We start from the raw sequence: 25,916 nt of genomic DNA, 5'->3' as shown, positions 1-25,916 counted from the left end.
TCTCACAAATTGCACCAAGTTGAAGTAAATGCTCTCTGGGATCCATCCCAGCTCTACTATTTTACATTGCAGGCCCTTCCCCTGGCTGGAAGCAGGGGCTCCTAATGAGGAGTAGATGGGGCAGTATTTGGGTTAGGATTTTCTTTGTCTGCTGCTTCTGAGCCTTGGTCTGGAGGTCTCCTGGAGACCGTGCCTCATGGGTGGTGGCCCGAAGGACTGAGCCCCTCTCCAACCTTGCAGGTGCACCCTCTGTTCCCGGGCATGTCGACCATCATGATCCATGACCTGTGCCTAGCCTTCCCGGCCCCGGCAAAGGCAGACGTATACGTCTCAGACATTCAGGAGCTCTATGTCCGCGTGGTTGACAAGGTCAGTAGCAGCTTCCTAAATACGGCCCCTCGCTGCTGGTTCACAGAGATGGGGAGAATGGTGAGACTAGGAGAGTTCTTTTCCTTGTGCCCTTTGCTCTTTCTCCTGGTTTCTGAGTCCCCGTACCCACCCCCTGAGTGGCTTCCAGCAGATAGTGCTGTCTCGCCTCGGTCCCTCCATGTGCACAATGTAGAGCGAGCTCTGAGGCTATACTTCTTTATGCCAGTTGCCATCAGTAAAGCTCAGCTATAAATCCTGCCCGAAGTTGTTTCCTCATTAGCCCCAACTTGAGACTTCCTGACCTCTAGCTGCTGTAGGTTCTTGATTGTCAATTTTCTCCCTGGTACATGGATTTTGGATTCTTGGCAATCTTAGTGGCAAGTGAATAAAATGCATAAATGCCAATGCTTTTGTAAAAGGAATACATAATAGATCTAAGCTTTTCTTTAAAGAGGGCATTTTTATTGCTCCAAATACCTGAAGGAACTACAGGTAGGCTTACAGAGGTTGCTATCAGGTTCCTATTTTTTGGACTGGAGAGGATGGTTAGTAATTAAAAGGGGAATGTTTGAGCTGCTTAGAGTACTTGAAAAGCCAGTATCCTCTTAGCCTCAAATATTCCTTCTGTGGTCTTATTTCCTGATCAGACTTCTGTTTCTTCACTGAGCATTTCTGACTCTTTTAGCCTAAGGTTCTTCCTGTATGTATTATATGCTGCCAGGTGTGAGCTGGTCAATGAGCACTTATTGAATGCCTACTGTATGCTATTCTGGCCTCATCTTATCACTGTAATTAGATTCTTAGTTCTTTAAGAGCAGGGAGTGTAATTTATGCATCCAAGTATCCCCCAAGGCCCCTTGTATACAATAAGCGCTGAATTGATTTTCATTTGTTGACTGGCTGATTGGAGCTCACCCTGGGTCTGTGGGTTGGAGGTCACAGACGCTTTAGTAGAAAGCCTTAGAGTGCCACAGGTGATAGCATTAGTCATTCAAAGGCCATCCTGAATAAAATATTTTTAAAAAAAATTATAAAAAGGGGATCCCGGGGTGGCTCAGCGGTTTAGCATCTGCCTTCAGCCCAGGGTGTGATCCTGGAGTCCCAGGATCGAGTCCCATGTCGGGCTCCCTGCATGGAGCCTACTTCTCCCTCTGCCTGTGTCTCTGCCCCTTTCTCTCTGTCTCTCTCTCTGTCTCTCATGAATAAATAAATAAAATCTTTAAAAAAATTATTTAAAAAAAGGCCACCCTGAATCTCTGTCCCCCATGATACAGGTGGAGATTGGGAAGACAGTCAAGGCGTATGTCCGTGTGCTGGACTTTCACAAGAAGCCTTTCCTGGCCAAATACTTTGCCTTCATGGACCTGAAGCTCCGAGCGGCTTCTCAGATCATCACGTTGGTGTGAGTCCCCCCGGGGGTCAAAGGAAGCCATCTCAGGGACAGCACTGGCAGGTTCTGGGGAGAAGTCACATCCCTTCCCTCTGTTCCAGGGCCCTTGACGAAGCCCTTGACAACTATACCGCCACGTTCCGTGTCCATGGTGTGGCCATCGGCCAGACCAGTCTCACCGCGACTGTGACTGATAAAGCTGGACAGCGGATCAACTCGGCCCCACAACAGATTGAGGTAAAGCGGTTTCCCCTCCCGCCCTGTGGGATCAGTCCAGCGTGCATGCGCTTGGAGTAGGAAGCGTGTCATTTTTGTGATGGGCTAGGAGTCCTAGGGGTCATCCAGGAAGCTGCTGTGGAGAACCCTTATTAAAATCTATGCTCTGTGATGTCCTCTGATTAAAAGGGAACCATCCTCAGTCCTAGAGGCCTGGGGAGGCAGCACCAGAGGGAGGGGGCCGGGCTACTTGAATCTCCCTCTGGGACGTGGGGGAGGGCAGGATATGACTCAGAGAAGGGGGGCCACTTGTCACACAGCAGGGCAGTGGTGGACTAGCCTTGAAACCCTGAAGTGCCAGAAAGGAGTGGCTGGGGAGAAGCTGCAGACTGATTAGGCTCACGTGTAGAAGCACGTCCTAGTAGCCAGTCTGAACTGACCGTGAGACAGTGGGCTTTTCTGGTGGAAGCTCCTGGAGCTGGCAGGTCCTGGAGCAAGCAGGGAGCTCTGGAGTACTCTCCGTGTGTGACTTGGGACTGTCTTGTGGCATCAGGTTTTCATAGGAGCCTCCCAGTCCCTGGGGCCAAGGCAGCCATGGCCAGAAATTCATGTCCAAGTTTCTCCTGCTGCTGCAGCCCTCAACTGCTTGCCTCCTGCCAGCGTCCACCACAGGTCTTGTCTCCACACGGGGGCTAGAGACTGGATATTAAACTGTTCTGGAGCTGGTGGTTGTGGTTTGTGCCTCTGGATGCAAGGGTTCCTTTCTTTTGCTGAAGAAGAATTCATGTCTGCCTATAAATAGCACAGCCCTACAGAGACTAATCCTTATGCACAAAGCAGCCCCTTGGCCGACTGGCATGTTCGTTCACCGTACAGGCTCTTCCTATGCTCCTGCTAGGCAGGGACTGGGGGAGGCAAGGGGAAGAGGTTGGGCTCTCTGTGCGGCAGAGACAAGGGCATCCTTGTCCCTGCCCGCTCCCCAAGCCCCTCTTTCTTCATCTGAGAAGTTTGAAGGGCGTTGAGGAAGATAACTGTTCACAGGCAACTTCTCAGTAGAAATTGGAGAAATTCAGTGCAAGGAGGAGAATCTTGAAGGCAGTGGAATGTGAACTTTGACAAGCATCAGAATCCCCTGGAGGACTTGTTAAAACACAGATTTCAGGACCTCCCCCATTCCAATTCCATAGATTAAGGTGGGCCGGAGAATGTGTATTTCCGATGGTTCTCAGGTGACACAGCTACTGCTGGTTCAGGGGACCATGCGGTGAGAACCACGCCCTAAAGGGGGCGTCTTACATGAAGAAGATGTGTTTATTTTCATGGGGTTTCACGTCTGGCAAAATGAATGGCTGCGAACAGCAGAGAGTGTCCTAAGGAACCACAGATCCTCAGGCCCACGGGTAGGCTGAGACCCTCAGGCTCCTCCAGGCTCCTCACCAGTCCCCTCCCACAGAGGAGGGATGTCTAGGCGCCAGGTGTCCCTCTCCTTGAACATATTCAGGGTGAATTCTGCCCGGCTGTGTAAGCTTGGAACACAGTGGCCCCTTCTTTCTTGTGTTTCCACATGCAGGTCTTTCCTCCATTTAGGCTGATTCCCAGGAAAGTGACGCTGATCATTGGGGCCATGATGCAGGTAGGAGCCAAAGGCCTCGTGCTTGCTCACTGCCCCCACCCCATGCCCGCCCCCTTCCCGGGGGGGCATCAGAGGGCAAAGATGGAGAGCTCGGGGGGTGTCGATGCCCTCGCCTCTGAGGGATAAGCAGGGGCTGATTGGACAGTGCTGTTTCTCCCCACTCCAGATCACCTCAGAGGGCGGCCCACAGCCCCAGTCCAATATCCTCTTCTCCATCAGCAACGAGAGCGTTGCCGTGGTGAACAGCGCGGGGCTGGTGCGGGGCCTGGCTGTCGGCAATGGCACCGTGTCTGGGGTCGTACAGGCTGTGGATGCTGAAACCGGCAAGCTCGTCATTGTGTCTCAGGTATTGCGCATGGGCTCTGCCGGCCATGGCTGCTTCCAAATCCTCCCTGGACTGGGGCCCACTAGTGATGGGGTGCACTGCTCCCCCCAGCAGCTGGTGAGCTGGTCAGCTGTGATGGCAAGGAGGTCTGTTTACTATGGTTTCTTTTGTTGTTGTTGTTGATTTTTTTTTCTTTTAAGTAGGCTTACGCCCATTGTGAGGCTTGAACTCACGACTTTGAGATCAAGAGTTGCATGCTCCACTGATTGAGCCAGCCAGGCGCCCCGAAAGTTGGTTTCTAAGTCTGATAGTGTCGCTTGTTTCCCGGGAGTGGGCACTCGTTGGGCTCTGGAAGGGAGACAGGAGATGAGTCTCCACTTCCTGAACAGGGCTCAGAATGTTCCTGTTCTTCTTGACATGCTTTGCCTGTGGTGACTTGTGGAAGCATCTCTAAGGAGGCTGCAGTGGTCACCAGCATGCCAGAAATCTAGGCTCTAAGAGAGCATCATTTTGTGTAACATGACTATTGGACAGTCTTTTCGGAACCTGTCACCTTGTTCCTTGTCCAGCATTCAGGGCCCCCCCTAGAAGGAGTCCATGAGCTCCCCCAACTTCACAAGGCATCTGAACACAGGGCACCCAGGAGAGCAGGAGCGTGCACCATCCCAGGGAAGGGGAGGCAGATGCATCCTCCTCCCTGAGAGGCTGACTTTGATCCGACATTGAATTCATTGATTTACTCCCTTTTGCAGGAGTTTCAGTGTCTCTGCAAATATCCTGGTTAGACCACAAAGTCTTTTTGAATCATGAAGGTAGCTGCCCTGGTTCTACCTATCGATTTTATAAAGATGACAAGAAGGTGTTGGGAATGTGAAATCTGTCCTGTGGCATTGAGCAGGATTCAGATAGACATCCTGGAGAATAAGATGAAGGACCAAGGAGGCCTTGCTTTTTTTTTTTTTTTTCTTTTCTATTTTTTTTTTCCTTTCTAAAGAAAGGATTATGGCTTCAGGAACTAGCTTATTTTTCTTTTCCTGGGGGCCCAGGTGGCTGAAATGGCAGCTGGCTGGAACTTTGGCCAGAGGGGCAGGCAGCCATGCATTTCCCTTCCGGCTACTTCTCTTTGTGATCTGACCTTGCTGGGCCACCTCTCTCTCTGTGTCTCCCATCTGATGGAATAGGAGAGGAGCTGGTGGTGCCCCTTGGCAGATGGAGAGGCTGTGCTTCCAGTTCCATCTGAAAGCCATCTTCTTGAGCCCAGGTCAGCAGGGGCCCAGCTTGAGGCCCTTGTGTCCACAACGTGTATGGGATTTCTGCTCAGAAGTCCCCAGTTTGGACAGTCCCATCTGTTCAAACCAGGTCACAGAATCCGCACCCATGGCTGAGGTAGGGGCCAGGATGGATAGAAGGAGACTAGGCCATGGAAAAGACAAAGGGAAGGAAGAGGATGGGTGTTTATTGAGTACCTATTGAATGCCAGGCATTAGCCCAGGTCACAAGACCCAGAAGGTGGGTGCGGTATGAGCAAACACAAAGAAAGCTTAAGGGTCTTAGTAGCCTGGTGTCAGCTAGTCAGTAGCACTACAAAGAAGCCTAATAAAGTTAATCTTTGACCAGATGAATGGGAGTATAGACTTCAGAATGAAAGAGGATAGATATACAGTCTGCTCTAACCAGACTCTATCCGTGTCTACATTTGTCACAGTACCCTGCTCACATACATAGAGAAACATGCTAGATTTGGGGTTGGGAGGATCTGGAATCCTGTCCTATGAGGGCCACCCAGCTTAGAGAAGAACAGTCCCCAGCCACTGCCCCCAAGTCTCCATGGTACTGACCTGGAGCAACTGAATCAGGTCTGGAAGCTCAGAGGACCAGGCTGGGACCCCTAAGGGAACGGGAAAAACAGTGGCCAGATCTGCACGGGATGAGCCACCCACAAAGCCAGGCTGCCTTGGGAAGAGGAACATGGTGTTGGGCATCTTGTGAGTGCCTACTAGCCAGGGGATGCTGAGCTGGCCTTGGCAAGATCCTCCTTGGAGGGGTCCCTTCATGAAACAGCCATTGTGAGCACATAGGCCCTACTGCGGCCAGCCTGAACTCCAAAACCCTTTCCCTAGGACCTTGTGGAGGTGGAGGTGCTGCTTCTCCAGGCCGTGAGGATCCGTGCCCCCATCACTCGGATGAGAACGGGAACCCAGGTGAGGCGGGAACCCCTCTGGCCCCTCCTAGCTGTGCTTGCTGTCTGAGCAGCCTCTTGGCAAGTCTTAGGCTCAGAGTTCTGGTTCAGGAGGAGCTTGGGGGGAGTGTTGCTAGGTCCCTGTTCCCTCTCCTGCTCAACACTTGCTTGTCCCTGGGCTTAGCTTCAGCTTTAGGAGCTTTGGTTGCATTTTCTGCTCCAGACCCCCCCCCACCCAGGTACTTGGGGTTTTCTGTCTCTCAGCACAAAGCTCCTTGTCTGCAGAGCATTTGGCCCTCTCCAGTTCCATGTTGGCACGATTACTGAGTGACGCCTTTGCCCCCCACCCCCCTACCTCCGAGTCTGCCACCTTCCCACACCTAGAATAGCACCTGGCACATATCAGGAGCTAAGGTTTATATGGCGTGTACTCTACTCTGTGCTTTCTGTGCAGTAATTCCTTTGATGGTCATTAACAACCCGTGAGGTAGCTACCCATGTCACCTCTCTATTATAGATGAGGAAATGAACACGTGGAAAGCTTACGGCCTCTGCCCAAGGTCACACAGCTAGTAAGGGATGGAACTGGAGATTGGCCCAGGCAGCTGGGCATGAGTCTGTTCTTAGCTTTTGCAGTATTCCCGTGCATGTTTTCCCTAGCAGTCACTCAGGAAATACAGATTGAGGGAGCCTGGAATCCCACCTGTGCCCCCCTGCCATGAGCAGGGACCAAGGGGCAGGATGAGCTGTGCTGCTCAGGAGGCTGCAGGCTCCCTGGAGCTCTGGGGGGGTTCCCATCACAAAGGCGGGTGGCTTTCAGCCAAGTGAGACATTGTCCACAGCCCAAGGACACTGCGCAGAGGGGCCGGCTCTGTCTCTTATCTAATCATTTGCTGTTCCCACCACCCTTCCCACATCCATGCTGGGCTCATCTCTGGTGAGGGAAGAATGGGGTGCAGCTTCCTATGCAGCGGGGAGATAGGAAAGTAGCCAGGCAATGCAGGGGTAGTTCAGGCAGTGCCCTGGGTCTCTGTGGGGCCCTCTGGGCTGCGGGACCCCGGTGGTCATGGGCCTGGCTCCTCTCCTACAGATGCCTGTCTACATCACTGGCATCACCAACAGTCAGAACCCTTTCTCCTTTGGCAATGCTGTGCCAGGCCTGACCTTCCACTGGTCCGTCACCAAGCGGGACATCCTGGACATCCGGGGACGACACCACGAGGTAACTGCCCCCCCCCCCCCAGAGCCCCCTCCCGACCATGTGCACCAGTGTCCAAGGCGCGGAAGGTTATCCCCATATCTGTGCACATGATGTCTGCATCCTGACTCCCAGGCTGGTCCTGGCCCCGTTCTGTGCCCTCTTAGGACACCTAGAAAATGCTGCCAGTGCACCATCTTCACCTCGTGTCCTTCCTCCACTCCCAGTCCTCTCGTGTCCAGGAATATGGGCTCCCAGCTTCCCTCCTCACAGCCCGTTCCACTCCAAGCACGCACTTGCCAAACGCTACAGTCAGGCTTTGTAGGAACCCACCTCAGAGGGCAGCCCTGTGGGGAGGTCGCAGGAGTTCCAGAATATCACAGGGCCTTCTTGGTCAGGTCCCTGCTCTGTAACTTCTGACCTTCTCTCTGAGGAGATGCCTGGCAGTGCTGGGGCTTTCTCCAGATTTACCCCCGAGAGCAAACTCCCCTCCACTTAGCCCTTCTTAGAGGGACCCTGGCCTTTCCCTGGTCTAACCCCCTCTCTGTGTTGACCAGAGCCCATATATGGTAAGGGATTTGTGAGAGTCACCCAGTGAGCCAGGGAGGAAATGAGACAGGGTGCCAGCCCTGGTGACTCCAGTCTGCCACCCCCAGTGGACCTTGGTCATGCAGGACCCAAGTGGGGGTGGGTTGAAGAGGTTTCTTCTTGTCTTCCCTGTGCCCAGTGGGGAAAGGGTGGTTGGGAGGATCCTGTCCCCAGTACCAGGGGGCTTCCCCAGACTGTTCCCATAGCCTAGACATCTCACAACAGCAGGGCTTTTTAGGGAAACACTGCCAAGCCTACCATCCCTCTTTGTTCATTGCCCAATCCACACACTGAAGGCTCTGAGAAGGCCTGCCTGTCCACCCGGGTTGACCCAACATGACCCACCTGCACCTGTGAACTGCGTGATGCTGCGTGCTGCCCTGGTGCTGGGGTTAGCAGGTCCCGGCCAGAGCAGGGAGGCAGCAGCCTTCAAGGACAGGCAGGCAGCTGTCGGGGTTACTGGGGCCCCAGGCCCTCCCTGAGAATGTGTTTGGTGTCTGTCCCAGGCTTCCCTCCGGCTGCCATCACAGTACAACTTTGCCATGAACGTGCACGGCCGAGTGAAAGGCCGGACCGGGCTGAGGGTGGTGGTGAAGGCTCTGGACCCCACAGCCGGGCAGCTGCATGGCCTCGCCAAAGAACTCACCGACGAGATCCAAATCCAGGTAAAGGGCAGGCAGGCAGAAGCCACTGTTAGAGGGAAAGCGAGTGCCAACCCAGTGGCCCTCCCCCGCCCAGGGGCCATCAGGGCCCACATTCACCCTTCTACTACCCTGTACCTGATGACTTCTCCACCTTCAGGGGTCAGGAGCCCCTAGATGGGGCTGCCCGAGGGCATCAGCCTGGGGGTGGATGGCTGGCAGGCCAGGTGGAAGGAGCTGCGGGTACAGAGGCCTGGAGGTCTGAAATAGCTTGCTGTATTCATTCCCCAAATAGCAGATAATTCTGCGCTTGGAGTCCGAGGCACCTTCATGGTGGAAAGAAGCTGGGAAATCGTGAGTGGGACTTTCATTGAATTGTCTGTGTTTATTTCACAAATGCTCACAGAGCACTTTAACAGAGGCAGACCCGCCTTCCCCTGCTTCCCAGTATTGTCTCACCTATGAGGTGCTCCCGTGAAGCCAGCGGGGCAGGAGCCCTGGGTGCTGCTGCTGGATTATGAGCCTGCAGCCTGAGGGGTACGGGTCAAAGTGCCCCTTTCAGGTCACAGTGAGTGGGTGGTGGGCCCTGGAAGGCCTGGAGGGCTGTGCTGTGTGACGGCCTGGGAGACAGTGGGACCCATTGATTCACAGGTGGAAACCAGGCCTCAGAGGGGGAGGGGCGCTGCTTGGAGCCCCCAGGGGTACGCCACTGAGTCAGGACCTAGAACCCACCAGCTCTTCTCCCACCCAGGGCTCAGCACCTGTGTCTCTCTCTCCACCCTGCTTCCCACCTCCCCTGTCCTTCGAGACCCATCTGTAAAGCTAGGGAAGTGACAAGTTGCTTCTGAAGAGCATTTTTAGCTTCAAGGGCCCCATTCTGCTAATCTGGGACTCAGTAACCTCGGGGTCTCCCAAAATTGCAAAGAAAAACTAAAAGGGGCTTTTAAATATCATGAGAAGAGAACCAGATTCAAGCCCCTTCTTCAAATGAAATGAACCATTTTTAACCTAGACACTTACCTCATCAGGGGTAAAGATTATCAAAGAAAGGAACACCCATTTCAGCAACCCCCTCACCTGCCTGCATTTGCGCGCATGTGCACGCACACACAGGTGCACACAGATACAGACGCTCCCAGACCTGTAAACATACATACACGTGCAGAGACAGACACACACATACATGGGTAAATATAGACACAAACAGACACAAATACACACAAATATATGTTCTTTCCAGTTAAAAATAAAGTGAGATAATGTCTGGTATCTCTCGGGATTAAAGATGGGGCTTTGCAGCTCCCAGATTCTGTGACCTCACTTGAGTCCCTTAACATCCTTGGGCCTCAGTTTCCCTAGCTGACAGCCATTGGAGGTTTGAGCACATTGGAAACTTTGAGAGGCTGGATCCAGCCCACAGATGTATTTGCTTTGGCTCATGCAGTGCTCTGAAACGATTTTTATTTGTTGCCAATATTTAAAAATAGGAAGATGTTGTATAAAAATCTGGTAGGCAGCTTGTCCCGAAGCCACAGCGTCTTGCCACGTGGCTGAATGAGCAGATGAGAAGCAGCCTCCCCCCTGATGGAGCTGTCCCCACCACTCCCCCCGTTGGGCCCCCAATGGTGAGGCCACGTGTCTGTCACTGTGTACCTGGTGCTTGCACTGTTGCTTTTCTTACACTTGAGTTAACAAGAAAGTGAGATCTCTCTTGTACCCTCACCTCCTTATGAAGAGGGGCAACGAAGAATACGCATTTAAGAAAAACAGGAGGAAACCCGTTTGTGGGTGTATTTCCTGTGTGCGTGTGTCCAAGTCAGAACCAGTGAGGCTGCTCCACTCGGTACCACCGGCCCAGCAAAAGGGCTCCTTGACACCAGAGCCCATCTGGCTCCCATAGGCCATTTATCATTCACCACTCAGGAAGTGCCACTCACTTTGCCACATGAATCCCACAGCTCTTTGAGACAGACGTGGCAAGGATTATTGGTTTTAGACCCATTTTACAGATGAAGAAATCTAAGCCTATGTATATGATCAGAACATAGCAGTGCTGGGAGGGAAGGGGTTTTCTTGGAAAATTGGGCCCCTAGACTCTGGCCAGTCTGATCAGATCAGAAGCCAGTGGAGAGCTCAAAGCTGTGTTCAGCATCCAGGCCCAGCTGCCAAGAGAGGTCGTCCCAAGGGTCCCTAGGGAAAGGGACTTGGCAGGGTGGTGGGCAGTTAGGGTGCTTGTAGGGAGGGGTCTGGAGTTTCCATAAGATCTGGGGTGGGGAGCCGTGGAAGGCCTTGGGGCTCCTGGGGAGTGCCGATCGAATTGGCTCCAACACTCCCAGGTTTATCATCAGCTGGCCTGGTTCATGGACACGCCCCACCCCCGCCTCCACCCCCTGTGCCTCCATGAGAGCACGACAAGAGGGGGCAAGATGAGGGTTGATGGGGCCAATAGGGGTTATTCTGAGAGGACCACAGTGAGGAGCAGCAGGACCAGACTGCAGGCCCTGTAATTCCACGTGCTGCCTTCCATGCCCACAAAGATCTCCCAACCTAGGAACTCAGGGAGGTCCCCGTGCTCCCTGGCTTCACGAAGCAGCTGCTGTCAGGGTGTGCTAACATGAGCCTCTCTGCTTGTTCTCTCACACCTTTGGCCTCTCTGAAAAGTCAGCCCTTCCCTGGGTGGCTCAGTGGTTTGGCGCCTGCCTTTGGCCTAGGGCATGATCCTCAAGTCCCAGAATCAAGTCCCACATGGGGCTCCCTGCATGGAGCCTGCTTCTCCCTCGGCCTGTGTCTCTGCCTCTCTCTCTCTGTATCTCTCATGAATAAATAAATAAAGTCTTAAAAAAAAAAAAAAAAGCCAGCCCTTCCCTCACCTGCCACCTGACAGATGCTCACAGTGGTGCTTCTCATCTCTGGGTCCCCTTGGTCTCACTGCCAGGAGGGGAGCAGGGACCTGGACATGACTCCAGTGCATCCCAGGGGACAGAACTCGCCCTCTTTTCCAGGTATTCGAAAAACTGCTGCTGCTGCACCCTGAAATAGAAGCAGAACAAATACTAATGTCACCCAACTCATTTATAAAGCTTCAGACAAACAGGTACGTGACTCAGCGCTTGTTTGCAGCAGGGCTGAGAAGCTGCGCTCTGTGTCCGACGACTCATTTGTCAAAGTTGTCAGGACCCGTGGATGCTTCAAGCGAACTGCTTCTTTCTCAGTCTGGAGTGGGTGCGGCTTCTGCATTCCCCCTCCTCTTCACCAGGGATTTCTCCTGCTGTTCCACATCACTGGTCCCCGTGGGCCCATCTTTTCTTCCCTGTCACCCAGAAAGCTTTTAATGCCCACTGCTCACGTCTGCTACTTCAAAGGAAAAGAAGTACCACCTCAGAAGAGTTAAATTTTCCAGTGCCCTTTTGTCTTCAAGACTTGCTGTTCAATGGGTGTAATTCCTGAACCAGCAGCATGAGCATCACCTGGGAGCAGGTTAAAATGCAAATCCTGGGCCTCACTCCAGACTGCACTTAACAAGATCCCCACTCGATGGGGACGCACATTGGTGTCTTCAAGGCACAAGCAAATCTGCAAACATAACTCCTACCTTGCATTCACATGGGGCACCTTTGGTAGCAATGACTTGCCTGTGAAGTGCAGTTGCAAGGTGGGGGGCTGTAAGGACCACAGGAGTACCTGCGTGTTGCAGGTACTGTGAAGTGCAGTTGCAAGGTGGGGGGCTGTAAGGACCACAGGAGTACCTGCGTGTTGCATGAAACACACACATGGTGTTCATTCAACCACAAGTGTCTAAACGCTAGGCTGTATGCTAGGCTCCTAGAACAGAGTTGGGTGGCATTCTAGTGGGGAAGAGAGAAGTACAGCATGAGAAGGCCAACAATAAAACAAGGTATAAGGATGCCTGGGTGGCTCAGTAGTTGAGCATATGCCTTTGGCTCAGGTCGTGATCCTGGGGTCCTGGGATCAAGTCCCAGATGGGACCCCCTGCGAGGAGCCTGCTTCTCCCTCTGCCTGTGTCTCTGCCTCTCTCTGTGTGTCTCTCATGAACAAATAAATAAAATATTTAAAATAAAGTAATGTATAATGGTTAAGCCGTATCCCAAAGAGGGGCCTTCTGTGTGAGGATTTAAGGGAGGCATGTCAGAGACAGAGATGCTTGAGCTGGGTCTTTTTTTTTTTTTTTTTTTCTTTTTTTCAAATTTTATTTTATTTATGTATTTGAGAGAAAGCCCACAACAAGGGGGAAGGGAGAGGGAGAAGCAGATTCCCCCCTCCCCCTTTTTAAGATTTTTTATTTTATTTATTCATGAGAGACAGAGAGAGAGACAGAGAGAGGCACGCAGAGGGAGAAGCAGGCTCCATGCAGGGAGCCCGACGCGGGACTCGATCCCAGGTCTCCAGGATCAGGCCCAGGCCGAAGGCGGCGCTAAATCCCTGGGCCACTGGGGCTGCCCCAGATTCCCCTTCTGAGTGGCAAGCCCCAGACAAGGTTCCATCCCAGGACCCTGGGATCATGACCTATGCTTAACCAACTGAGCCACCCAGGCGCCCCTTGAGCTGGGTCTTGAAGGGTGAACAGGACTTCTGCAGGTTCCACAGAAGGGATTGGTGATAGGAGAGAAAGTTGAAGCAGAAGCAATAACATTTATGTGATGTCATCTGAGGAGGGTCTGTAGAGCTGCATTCAAACAGCAAGGTAAAGGGGGCTCATCCTAGGGGCTGAACACCTTTCCTTCCTGTTGATGCTTTATTATATAATAAACATGAGAGAGCATATGAAACACTGGAATTTGTCTTCTACCCAGTACAGATCATTAGTAGCTTTACAGACCACTTGCTGAGCAAGCAGCCCATTTTCGTCCTGGTCCCTGCCCTTGGCAATAGGACAGGACAAGACCATGGCTTCCCTTGCACAGTGGAGGAAAACGAGGCAGAGAGAGGCGATTCAAGGTGCCTGAGGGCACATGGCTGTCTGTGGGGCATTGGGACCGCGCTCAGATTCTGCTCAGCTCAGAGCCCCATGCTCTTTCCACTGTGCCAGGCTGCCTCATGTCGGGAAATGAGAAACCATTTGCCCCAGAAACCATCTTTTACAGCAAATGTCCCCTACAAAGGATGAGAGGAGCTCAGCACTCAGTCTTTTCTCCCAGAAGCAGCGCTCTCCTTGGAACCGTCCGTTTTCCAAGTCAGGTTTCCGATGGATGACTAAGGAGGCCGTAGTCAGGCAGCCCACCCAGGTCCTGATGCGTGGGGGTCAAGATCAGGCCTTCTTGTCCTCCCAGGAGCCTGCGGGAAGCCCAGATGGCTGCCGGGCACCTCACTACGACCTCCCACTGCCACGCTCTGTAAAGCTGGGTCTGTGTGTTTTCCAAAGGGATGGTGCGGCATCTCTGAGCTACCGCGTCCTGGATGGGCCCGAGAAGGTTCCTGTAGTACACGTGGACGAGAAAGGCTTCCTGATGTCAGGGCCTGTGATTGGGACGTCCACAATCGAAGTGACTGCCCAGGAGCATTTCGGGGCCAACCAAACCATCATCTTTGCTGTAAAGGTAGGATCGTGTTTTCTTCCTCTTTGGAGTAGGAATAAAAGCAGTAGTGTTGAGGTAAAAGCTTTCCCCTCGTGGGGGTAAGATGGACCTATTCACCTTCCAGCCGGGAAATTGTACCTAAGAATTTACTAAAGAGTAACGTGGAGGCAGAGGTCCCAGAGGGAAAAACAATAGCATCTCCTGGATGTCAGAGCTGAAGGTCCTTGGAGATGATTGATTTCAATGGCCTCATTTCACAGATGGGGAAACTGAGGCCCAGTGAGGTCTGTGAGTTGCTGGGCCTGGTGCCCCAGTGTCCTGATTGGGTAGCTGGGACCTGGAACAGGGTCAGTGCCTATGAGCATTGGCTGCCTGTGCTAGATCCCTGGCGCTGAAATCCTTGCATGACGTATGTAACGACAGACAATTCAGTGACCCATTTTACAGGCAAGGAAACTGAGACTCACCATAGAAGTGAGTCACTCAGTGAGTCAAGATCTGGACCCTAGCCCATGTGTGTCCTTCATATGCATCACAACGCCTCCCACTTCCCCCTGCCATTCCATGCTCCTTAGTGCCAGGTGTCCTGGGATCCGTCCCAAGAACTTCTCTCCTCCATCTCCTCATAGCCACATTCTGAATCCCGAGTGATAGGTAGGATGCAGTATTTCAAGTCTGAGATTTTTACCTCGGTCACAGATCTGCTTCCTTAATAAATGCTTTTTCGATTGAAGGTGGGTGCCCTACAGGGAACCCTCCATCCTACTTTTTTGAGTAAGTGGAAGGGACTCACTGCTCATCCTACTTCAGCAGATATGTGTGGAGCACCAGCTGTGTACCGGTCACGGCACCCACTGATCTTTAACCAAGATATCAGGTCTTTGAAGGGGCGAGCTTTCTGGATAGATTTTAGTCAGAGTTCAGGGACCAAGGGCAGGCTCTCTGGAGTTCAGGTTCCCTCCTCCCCATCCTCTTTTCCCTGGGCCATCAGCAGGCACACAGTGACTCCCAGTTAATGCTTCCTCTGCAGTTCAAATGGGCATTACTTCCACTTGAAACACCCAGAGAGGGCCAGGTTTCCTAAAGAAACTGAACATTCAAAGCCCTGGGGATATTTTTACAAATGAGAATAATGATTTTTCAAAGTCATGGGTTTTGACTACTGTTGGTTGGGTTTTGTTTTCAGAAGGCCAGCCTGCTGTGTGGGAAGGCGGGAATCTTGTCATTAGGTTGGGGCTCTCAGGAGGCCAAGGCCTTTCCTCTTTCTGTGACCTCTGAGTCAATCCAGCCCCCACCCCACCCCCAGTCCTTCTTGAGGCAGGGCCCGGCTGGGGACAGGCACCTCCTCTGAAGGGAGGCTGGTCCCCAGTGCGGTCACCCCCACACCCGCTCATTGTTCTCAGGTGTCTCCTGTTTCTTACCTGAGGATCTCCATGAGCCCCACCCTGCACACTCAGAACAAGGAGGCTCTGGCAGCCGTGCCTTTGGGAATGACTGTGACCTTCACGGTCCACTTCCATGACAGCTCCGGCGACATCTTCCATGCTCACAACTCGGTCCTCAGCTTTGCAACCAACAGGTAGGGTGTAGGTGACACTCATTTCTCACCTGAAGGTGAGTCTTGGTTGTACCTGGATCTAATTTGTGCAGGTGGCTGAGTGGCAACTGGACAGACTAGTGCCACTGAGAGGACAGCCTTGTTACCTGCAGTTATTGAGAGGAGGGGATGTGCCATGCTGGCAGGGCCACGAGGAGAAGCACTGCACTCGGTCAGGAGGCAAGAGGGAGGGTAAAGCAGGGTCGAGAGTCTCTATGACCATGTGGCGTGAGAAGCTGTTGGTGATGTCTCCTGGTATACAGGAGGCGAGACACAGGTGTCAGGGTTTGTGGTTGGAGGGCTTGTGGTGAGACTTCTGCATACCTGTGACGGCCGACTGCAGGGGAGATGCAACCAACCCGGCCATTCGTGGGCTCTGTGAACAGTGGATGCAAATTACATCATAGGCTTTATGAAAGTTGGTCACCCCACAAGGTGCACACCTTCCAGTGCTCCAGTGCTGGTGAGGAAGAAATCTGACATCCACTGCATCTATTATGTACAGGCCTTTCCACATGACATCTTGCTAATTCCTCCCGGTAGCTCATTTGTAGAGGCCCAGAGAGGTCAAGCCAGTTGCCCACAGTACACAGGCAGAAAGTGGGGTCTGAATACCAGGTCCCATGTACTTCCACACACAGTTCATTTTGGGCTCTTTCTTATTATACCTGTGGCCGCAGGCCTTATATGAGGAGAGAGGGCACTGTCCACAGCAGGAGGAGAGCCGTGGCTTCAGTCTAGGCCTGTGAAACCTCCGACTGGGTCTGTTGGAGCACTGAGTGTCAAAGTGTAGTTCCCAGACCAGCAGCACCAGCAGCCCTGGGGAGCCCTAGGAAATGCACGTTTACAGGACCCAACAGTCTGTGTGGTAAGGATGCCTCTGGGCAGTTCTAAAGCTTGAGGACTACTGCCCCAGGGGCATACAGAACAGCTAAGAGGACAGAGAAGCATCTGGCACAGAGGGAGGGAAGATAGCTGGGGCCGGAGTCTAGGGAGTCTGGGGGCAGAGGATCATATCCAGGTGTGGGTGACCATTGCAAGTTGGCCTCCCCCCAGGCCTGCACCAGCTGTGGCCCCGATTGCTTGCATACCCAGGGCCAGACATAGGAGACGAAGCATGGTGGAGAAGGAAGCCTCGAGTGAGACCCAGTTCAAGCCCCAGCTCTGCCCTTTGTGGGGCCTCCACGGGTGAGGCAGCTCACCACTCTGGGCCTGTTTCCATACCTGTCATGTGGGGACCATGTCTTCGTCCTCAGGGCCACCTACTGAGCCCCAAGTCATGAAGGCCTCTGGCAAACTGTGGCCTCTCTGCATGTGGTAGGGGCCATGCATCTGTCTGGGACCTCGGCTGCCCTGGAGGGAGTAGATCCGGGTCCTCCCAGCCCCTGAGCACAGAGGTCCTGCTGGCCCTTTTGTGGTAGGAGCACGTCTCTCCTGGAGACGGGTCAGGACTCTGGAATCAGAAGGCATAGTGGAGGAAAGTGATGAAGCCAGAGACCCTACCCCAGAGGCCTGCCCGTCCAGGCCTTCCCATCAGAGTGCCATTGGCTGGTGTCGACTGAGCACTCACCATGTGCCAGCTGCTGGTCTCGGTGCTTTACAGCTACCAACCTGGTTTAATGCTTACGGCAAGCCTGGGACGCAGGTGCATCATCAAATCCATTTTACAGATGAGCCAGTGGGCAGAGGTGGTGCCTCCCGAGATATCCCGGTTCACTGTCGGGAAGGGCCTGGGCAGCTCACCTTGCCCCTCGGCCTCCACCTTCCTGCCCTGGGACGTGGGGGATGCGCTACGGGCCACGTCAGCTGCAGGCCATGGGTTCCTCCCACAGAAGAGGAGAGGAGGCCTGGTTCGTGTGGCCTGCGGTGACCTCAGATCTTGGCAGCTGCTGGATAAACTTGAGCCCGAGGGACATCAGGGGCCACAGTCAGCCAGAGGCTTTGGCTTCACCTGGCAGGGGACTCAGCGTGCCTGTCCCTCTGGAGCCTGGGACCTCTTCCCTCAGACTGAGCCTGCCTCTCCCTCCTGTGCCTAGAGACGAGTTTGTGCAGATTGGGAAGGGCAGCACCAACAACACGTGCGTCGTGCGCACCATCAGTGTCGGCCTGACGCTGCTCAGTGTGTGGGACACGGAGCAAGTGGGCCTGTCTGACTTCGTTCCGCTGCCTGTGCTCCAGGCCATCTCCCCGGAACTGTCTGGAGCCGTGGTGGTAGGTGATGTCCTGTGTCTGGACACAGTTCTGGTCGGCCTAGAAGGTAAGAGAGATGCACATTGGTCAGGGAGCCCTTCTGAGTGAGGGGCAGTCCCAGGGATGGGACTAGGCTCCTGCTGTGGGGCTAAGACCAGCAGAGCTCGTGTGAGGCTCAAGAGCAGGTGTCGGAGTCTACAGGCCAAGTCCAGTGTGCTGCCTCTTTTTGCCAACCAAATTGCATTAGAACTCTGCGGCCCCCATTCATTCATGAGCCCTCGGTAGCCATTTTCACCCTACAAAGCCAGGGGGAGTGGCATCCAAGACCTTCGGCCCCACACAGCCCGATGTGTGTACCCTCTGGTCCCTCACAGAGGCTTCCAGCTCTTACACGAGCATAGCGCTGAGTGGTAGATGTTTCTGTGGAAATATCCCCCTATCTACTGTCTAATGGGAGGCCCTCACAACCCAACATTCAAAATGTGGCTAATGCGACTGAGGAGCAATCTGTTCCATTTTAATTCATTTCATGGCCAGTGGTTACCATGTTGGACAGTGTACATCTAGAAGGAAATGTGAGCAAAGAGTAGCCATTGGCCCCATTCAGCAGATTTCCAGATTTCAGCCGTTCACATGCCACCTGTATATGCATGACCTACATTCCTTTTTTTTTTTTTTCAAATTGACTTCCCATTTTTTTTTAAGATTTTATGTATTCATTCATGAGAGACACAGAGATAAAGGCAGAGACAGGCAGAGGGAGAAACAGGCTCCATGCAGGGAGCCTAATGTGGAACTCGATCCCGGAACTCCAGGATCATGCCCTGGGCCAAAGGCAGACGCTCAACTGCTGAGCCACCCCGGCGTCCCTTGAGTCCCTGTTTTTTTTTCACCCAATGAAATTCATTTTAAAAGGAAGTTAAATACTGCACTTAAAAATATATATATATAATTGGCCAGAAGTAGACGTGGTTGTTGAGTTACTGTGTTGTATCTATTATATAATGGGATTGGCTTTTAATTAAGAAATGCTGTTTAGTGCCAGCTCTTGAGCCTTGACACTTGCTTTGTTTGCTAAAAAGGGACTGGTAAACAGTTACGGGCTGTGCGGGGGTGGGGGTGGGGGTGCTGTGGGGAGGGCCAGCTCCCAGGTCATCCCGGGACAAGGAATGATCATGGGATTCAGAGCAGGGAGGTGCTGGGGAGAAAGGGCCAGAGGTTCACTCTGGTCAGGGCCGCAGGGGGTTCCAGATGGCCACAGCCAGGAGCCTGAAGGGAGTGGCCAGATGTGAGGTGCAGAGCGGGAGGCATGGGTTCTACCCTGAGAGTGATAGGGTGATGCGTAAGCTCCCCTGACAGCAGTGTGGAGCATGGGGGTGGGCAGGGCAGCCAGGAGGCTGGCACCATCACCCCGGGGACAGGGTTTGGCCAGAGTATCAGTTGTGGGAAAGACGAGTGACAGCCAGGGCTTCCTCTCCCAGGCCTCTCTGGAACCTGGAGCTCCTCAGCCAGCAGCATCCTCCACATCGACCCCAGGACAGGTGTGGCTGTCGCTCGAGAGGCAGGATCTGTGACGGTTTACTACGAGGTCGCTGGGTACCTGAAGACCTACAAGGAGGTGGGGCTTCGGGGAATGCACAGCTGGCCCTCTGGGGTGAAACCCTTAGCTTTCTATACTGAATGACTCCCTTTTCTTTAAAAAACAAGCGCCAGCAGCGTGCTAGCAGGCAGGATCCGAAGTCATGAGTCTGGGTTCTGCTGCCCACTGGGATTTTCTACATAGGCCTCCACCTCCCACCTCCCCACATTCCAAATGGTGTCAAGGCAAGGGCTGACATCCTGGGCTTGCCCCCCAGCTCCCATGCACTCTGGGGATAGGCAGGAACATCCCCTGCGGGCGTCTCCCCAGGGGTCTCGGCGTGGGCGGGCCATCATGGCGATTTGGATTTGGCGTCACTGAGGAAGTTAAGCCTCCCCGGCAAGTCACCTTTTGAGTCTTTCTGGAGGCGAACAAAACTGTTCTCTCTCCTATTTATTTCCAGCCGAGAATGAATCAATGAGCAACGTCTGGCTGTGTTCCAAATGTGTCTCATTTTAGAGCCAGTGTGCACGTGATCAAATCCAGCAGGTTAACCTAATAGCTCGCATATTTAGTGCCGGGGCTATGCAGCGGGTGAGCTGGTTGCAGATAGGAGCACCTTGTGACTGATGAAGCTGTGCTCTCCCAGGAGGAGCCGCCGAGAGTGGGCAGGGGCAGCGGAGGGCTGGACGAGAGAGCATGGTGTAGGCTAAGGTATGCCGGGCTTGAGAGCCCAGCCCCGATGGCTGGAACACAGGCAGTGCAGGCGGGAGTGGAGGCCGGCGTTGTAATCAGATCATGATACACACTGGGTTCCAGGTAGTTCCGTGGAGTGTTTAAGGCATGGGAGCTCTGGGGCCAGGCTGCCTGGGTTCGCATCCCAGCTGGGCACTGAGGGGCTGTGTGGCATTGGGTAAGTCATTTTGCCTCTCTGTGCCTTGGTTTTCCTGTCTAGAAAATGGAGAGAAGAGTGTTGTAAGGATTAAATGAGTTCATATATGTGAAGCACTTAGAATGGTAGGCAGCGCTTAGCAAATATTGAGTAGATATTAGCTGCAACTGTTACTATTCCAGAATAAAGAGGTGGAAGCTTATGCCAAACCCAGTAGGGACTCATCAGGGATTTTTTCTTTCTAAGTAGAGAGTGATATATATCAGAGGTAAGGTTTGGAATGAGTACTGGTGCCTGACAAAGTCTGTAAACCCAAAGGAAGGGCAGGAGCTACAGGGTAGCCAGCCAGGGGCTGAGGTTGGGCCCTCAGCTGACCCCATCGGGTGGGCATAAACTAAGGGTGGATTTAGGGGAGATTCAGAGGGAGGGTCACCAGAGCTTGGTGACCATTTGGAAGTAGGGGTTGAGGGAGGAGTGGGCTCTGAGGAGGACTCCCCTGGGGTCTAGCTTGGGTGACAAGGTGGATGTTGATCCTTTACCCTAACAGGGAAGCAAAAAGCAAAGAGGGGGAACTAATGTGGGTGGAAGATGAGTTAGTTGAGATGTGGCCAGTTTGAGGTGGTTGCAGCTCCTCTCTGGGGCTAGGGGTGAGATGGCAGGTGTTCCTGGAGCTCCAGGGCAGAAGGCTGAAGATGGGTGGGGGTCTACCACACAAAAGTGGTTCTCGAAGACCTGAGAGTTGATGGGAACATGCAGAACATGCCAGAGCAGGAGGAGCAGGGGCAAGGCCTTGGGCCTCCTCTGCAAGGTGTGGAGGAGGAGGAAGAGGAAGAGGGGAGAAGACAGTAGCATGGTGGTCAGAAGTATGGGAGAAAATGGGAAGAACTAGGGCCAGAGAGCAGGTGCCTCTGCTCAGAGGGCAGTCTGGAGGCAGTGGGCCCAGCCCATAGGCCTTCCTATGATCCTACATCAGCCACGGCCCTGGGAGCTGTATGGGCTTTGGGGAGGATTGAGACCCTATCCCTGCTCTCAGGGAGATCATGTTCTGGTGGAGGTCAGACCCATGGGAGGCAGGAAGCGCTCAGGGGCAGCCCAGAGGTGGGTAGACAGCCTCCAGCTGGAGGGGGTGACACAGGAGCTGGGCCTTCAGGGGCCAGTGGGGTCAGGCTCTGCAGGGGAGGTTGAAAGCTTAAGAAAGACCCACAGCTGGGGTGTTTGGGTGCAGCCAGTGCAGGATGAGCAAAGGGGGTGGGCAGGGAAAAATCTGGGAGGACTTGTATCTGGGTAGAGGGACAAGTGATGGGGGTGGTTGCTTCACTGCCCAGGCTGTGTGAGTTGCATTTTGGCCAGGGTGATTTATTTTGAATGAATGACAGTAAAGTAAAATAGCACCTTCTCTCATTGCTGAAAGACTAATTAACCAAACTGATGAACAGAGAAGTGATTGCAACTGTCACAAGAACCAAAATCCGCAGCCCACCCCAAACTGTTCAATGAATTCAGGCCTGCTGTTCAGCTCCAGGCTCTGCTGTTCAAGAAAAGCAGCTTGTTCAGAGGGACAGAGCCAGACCGCAGGGTCTGACCAAGCCAGGGCCTAAGCCCAGCTCCATCACCTCTTGGCACGTCTTTCAGATGATGAGCCTGTCTTGTGCCCTGTGCAAGGGGCAGAATCCCGTCACAGGCAGCAGGGTGAGGTCAAGAGAGTGCCCAGCACCGAGCCCACACGTGGCCGGTGCTCACTGCAGCTGCCTCGGCTCCCTCCTCAGATAGTGATTGGTGTCCCTCAAAGGATCGTGGCCCGTTCCGTCCGCCCAGGCCAGACCGGCTTCCAGGAGGCCTCCAAAGTGACCGTCACCGTGGGAGACAGAAGCTCTAACCTGAGAGGTAGAGAGTGAGGGGCTTGCTTGGTCTGGGGAGGGGCCCTGCCAAGCTCAAGGGCTCCTCATGCCCTTGTCTGCTGCGATTTTCTCTGCTTTTCCCACACAAACTCACCCCACAGCCAGAGAGAACACCTAAACCCCCCATGGGCCCATTCCTTCCAGCTTTTGAGAAATCCCAGTCCTCCACAAGTAGAGATGGTGCAAAGAGATCTTCCTAAAAGAGCCTGGCACCCAGAAACGTCCTGTTTCTGAGTCAGAAATGCCACTTTAGCCCTCGGGCACCCGAGTAAAGAAAGCCACCCTTTCTACCACTCATCCCAGCGGGTACTGACTTAGCAGGCCTCACTGCTGATTTGGGTGTTTGTAATTACCTCTTCTGACTCACGTGCAGAACATTCGACCCTGTCCCCTGCCCCTGACAGCCCTGGACAGCAGCTGTCAGAAATAAATACATCAATACAGGCTGTTTGGGTTTTGTTTTTGTTTTTTTGTTTGGTTGGTTCTTTTTGAAACCACTTAACCGGTAGGATTAAATATGGCTGTTCTTGTTCGGATTGATGAGGCAGCTTTACTGCATCCCAGTAACCTCTGTTTTCCCACCTCCGTGCACGAGGGCAGCTGCACTGTGCCGTTGCCAAAGTGATACTCAGTGTATTAGCGGAGAAGTGTTGCCCTCCTGATGCCCAGGAATAAATTGCCCATCTTCCCCTGCTGCCGGTGACAGAGGACGTGCATTAGTGGCCCGACCCACCTGCCGGGCTGCTGGATGCAGGCTCTCGCACAGATGCTGAAATTCCGATCTGAGGTTGCCCACCACTCAGAATGACCTTCCTCATCCTTATAGTCACCCTCAGCTTTTATAGTCTGTGGCACCACTGTGAAGCTTCCGGCTGCCCTGGGAGCCCCGTGCAGAAGGAGCGTGGGGCACAGGTGCCACTTCCCAGCCCAGCCAGCCTGGGCGTGGCGGCCAGTCGTCCTGGCCCAGGCCCTTCTTACCCACCTCCCGTCTCCAGGTGAGTGCTCCCCCACCCAGATGGAAGTCATAGAGACTCTGCACCCAGAATCGCTCATTAGCTGCCAGCTCCGGTTCAAGCAAGAGGTCTTCGATTTCCCAGCACGCGACATTTTCACAGCAGAACCGGGATTTGACACGACTCTGGGTAAGTTCGGGGGTTGAATGAGAAAATTGGCTCCCTTGAGGTGTTTGGCTCACAACAGCCATCTGCGTGGAGGCGCCATCAGGAACCCAGCCCGGGGACAGATGCCACTACTCTGGCCTCTGGTTCCTTCCGGCCACCGGGAGGGGTTGGCAGTCCTGTGCTGTGTGATGGCCATTGTCCACAGCTGCCTACACACACACAGGAAGGACGTGCTTCGGAGTTGGAAGACCTGGGTTCAAGGTTCAAGACCTTCTGTGCTCTTTCTAGTGCTGAGCCAGTGGGTATTGAGGCTGTTTCCCTTGGTGAAATGGGCAGGAAGGTGCCTTGCTCTGCCTACATGAGAGGGCTGAGTGGTGCACGCGAGAGATGGCTGGAGGGGGCCTGGTTAACTAGTCAAGGGCCACACTGTGTGTCTCAGCATAACTGTTCCACCGTCCATGGAGCTGAAGGCTGGAACCCCAGTCTGGAGTGACCACCTGGACCCCCAGCATGCTGGCCCTGAGAAGAGTGGTCCCCCCCTGGGGTGCTTCAAGGGTTTAGGAGGATAGTTCCTGTGACATGCTTAGCACAGTGCCCAGCACACACTCCTAGGAGTCCTCAATGGTAGCTGCCAATGTCATGATAATGATTGTTGATGAGCATTTGGCCCATTTTTCCGTTCCTTCCAAGAACATGCAGCCCAGTCTTAATTAGGAGGAGTTAGCAACAGCATGATGCCAGGCCATAAGCCCAGCTGCAGCTCCCCGTGGCCCGGGTCAGCACCTAGGCCTCTGCCTAGGATGCAGGAGGTACATCCTCAGGGCACATCGCATGTGGGGCCCAAGCTTTGGGCTTGGCACAGAGCAGGCAGTGGGTGGTCCTATGCCCTATTTATTCCCTAAATGGTGCCATGAGGGGTGCAATGCTAGTTCGGTAAGGAGGCTGACTCACTGAGGGTGCTTGCCTGGCATGGGCACAGAAGGGACTCCAGTGCAGGCACCCTGGTTCCAGGCTTGGAGGGGCCTTCCAGGGCAGCACTCAAGTGTTCATTTAACTCGTTTATCTACTCAGGGCCAGGCATAGAGGATCCAACAGGTACCAAAATAGTCCTGATCCACACCCTCCCAGAACTTTCTGCTGCATCTGGGGCCATAGGCTGTGCTGGGCGTGAGCCCCAGCTGACCTGTAGCCCAGCATCGATCGGGTCATGATGTCTGTTCATCATTTACTCACTGGCACTCTGAGCCAGGATGGCTGGGCCCTGAGATGCAGAGCTGGCCCCCATGTTCCTACTCCCAGGAACGATAGGGACCTGATGAACAGAGCATTCTGAGAAGGGAGCGAGAGTGCTGGTCACAGAAAGGGTGCCCAAGCTGGACTGGGGGTACCAAAGAGGGACATCCCTGGAGGGTCCAGGAGGAGGTGATGCCTCACCTGAGCTCTGAAGGATGAGTAGGAGCTGTCCAGTTAGAAAAGCAAGGAGGAAGTGTAGCATCAGGGCATGGGTGGGAGAGGGGACAGACAGTGTGGAACACCCTTGTCTGCACAGGCCGGTACCTCTGCTTGGTCACGATGCACAGGCTGACGGACAAGCAACTGAAACACCTCAGCATGAAGAAGACGGCACTGCTGGTCACTGCCTCCATCCCGGGCAGCCACATCTCTGGAGAGCATGTGGGCGCCGAGGTGCCCTTCAGCCCAGGGCTATACACTGACCAGGCTGAAATCCTTTTGAGCAACCACTACACCAGCTCCGAGGTCAAGGTCTTTGGTGCCATGGAGATTCTCGAGAACCTGGAGGTGAGTGGCATCCGCACACGAACCAGGGGCCTTTGAAAGGACCAGGAGGAGGCAGGGAGTTCTGGGTAGAACATAGAAGCCCTGGACCACCTTTCTTTAAAATTAAAACTTAAAAATAAAAGTAAATACTCTTTATCCTTTTCTTTGTTTCCACAGCACCACTGTTACCTGTGAGCCTGTATAATTGTGTTAATTACTGTGATTTCTAGAAGTCTTCCCCAGCCAGGAGTTAAGCATGGGAGGGCAGTACTTAGCATAGGGCTTACCTAGTACCTGCTAGTGTTCAGTGAACATTTAGTATGTTCGATGAATGAAGTCAGTGCAGGGATGCGCGCTGCCATGGGGCAGGGGGAATAGCTCCAGTCTCTAACCTGTCACTGCCTCCTGCACAACTGTACTGAGCTCTGGGCCTCAGTTTCTCCATCTGCTGATGCTGGATGAATGATGTCCTGGGTCCTACCACCCAGCAAGCTGGGAGGAGACCTGGGGTGATGTGGTGAAGAGGTTTTTGGCTCCTCTATTCACTCCATCCATGTCTCACTGCCGCAAATGTGGCTGAATATTCTTGGAGCAAGACAGGGATGAATCCACTGCTGGTGACGGAAGGCCTGCCAGGCCCTGGGGTTTGAGCTGCTGGCAATCGGCCATTAACAGAGCTCCAGGCTGTTCCCTTGGAAAGTTGGCGTTTGGTGATAGTTCATGTTAGTTTAGCATTTTTTTAAAGAGCACTGGATTAGAATTCAATGATATTGATTTGTCCTTTCCT

At 53.5% G+C, this 25,916-nt stretch overlaps 1 protein-coding gene across 2 annotated transcripts in view; it reads left to right on the top strand.

The window, feature by feature from the left end:
- Nucleotides 1-25,916, top strand: part of NUP210 (nucleoporin 210) — a 105,266-nt gene that overhangs the window by 74,421 nt on the left and 4,929 nt on the right. The window contains exons 21-36 of one of the 2 annotated variants that reach the window (XM_025448682.3): nucleotides 241-369; nucleotides 1,644-1,771; nucleotides 1,861-1,996; nucleotides 3,546-3,608; nucleotides 3,775-3,954; nucleotides 6,054-6,134; nucleotides 7,203-7,334; nucleotides 8,405-8,563; nucleotides 11,542-11,633; nucleotides 13,920-14,094; nucleotides 15,477-15,652; nucleotides 17,707-17,927; nucleotides 19,342-19,478; nucleotides 22,098-22,215; nucleotides 23,225-23,371; nucleotides 24,900-25,150. In XM_025448682.3, coding sequence (XP_025304467.1) covers nucleotides 241-369; nucleotides 1,644-1,771; nucleotides 1,861-1,996; nucleotides 3,546-3,608; nucleotides 3,775-3,954; nucleotides 6,054-6,134; nucleotides 7,203-7,334; nucleotides 8,405-8,563; nucleotides 11,542-11,633; nucleotides 13,920-14,094; nucleotides 15,477-15,652; nucleotides 17,707-17,927; nucleotides 19,342-19,478; nucleotides 22,098-22,215; nucleotides 23,225-23,371; nucleotides 24,900-25,150 — 2,325 coding nt within the window. Of the gene's footprint in view, nucleotides 1-240; nucleotides 370-1,643; nucleotides 1,772-1,860; nucleotides 1,997-3,545; nucleotides 3,609-3,774; nucleotides 3,955-6,053; nucleotides 6,135-7,202; nucleotides 7,335-8,404; nucleotides 8,564-11,541; nucleotides 11,634-13,919; nucleotides 14,095-15,476; nucleotides 15,653-17,706; nucleotides 17,928-19,341; nucleotides 19,479-22,097; nucleotides 22,216-23,224; nucleotides 23,372-24,899; nucleotides 25,151-25,916 lie in introns of those variants that run through there. The other variant, XR_007404098.1, reaches the window with a different exon arrangement.

This window comes from Canis lupus, chromosome 20 (assembly GCF_003254725.2).
Source record: "Canis lupus dingo isolate Sandy chromosome 20, ASM325472v2, whole genome shotgun sequence".
Classification (NCBI taxonomy): Eukaryota; Metazoa; Chordata; class Mammalia; order Carnivora; family Canidae; genus Canis; species Canis lupus.
Note: the sequence above shows the minus strand (reverse complement) of the source record. Positions and strands in the feature narration are given on the sequence as shown.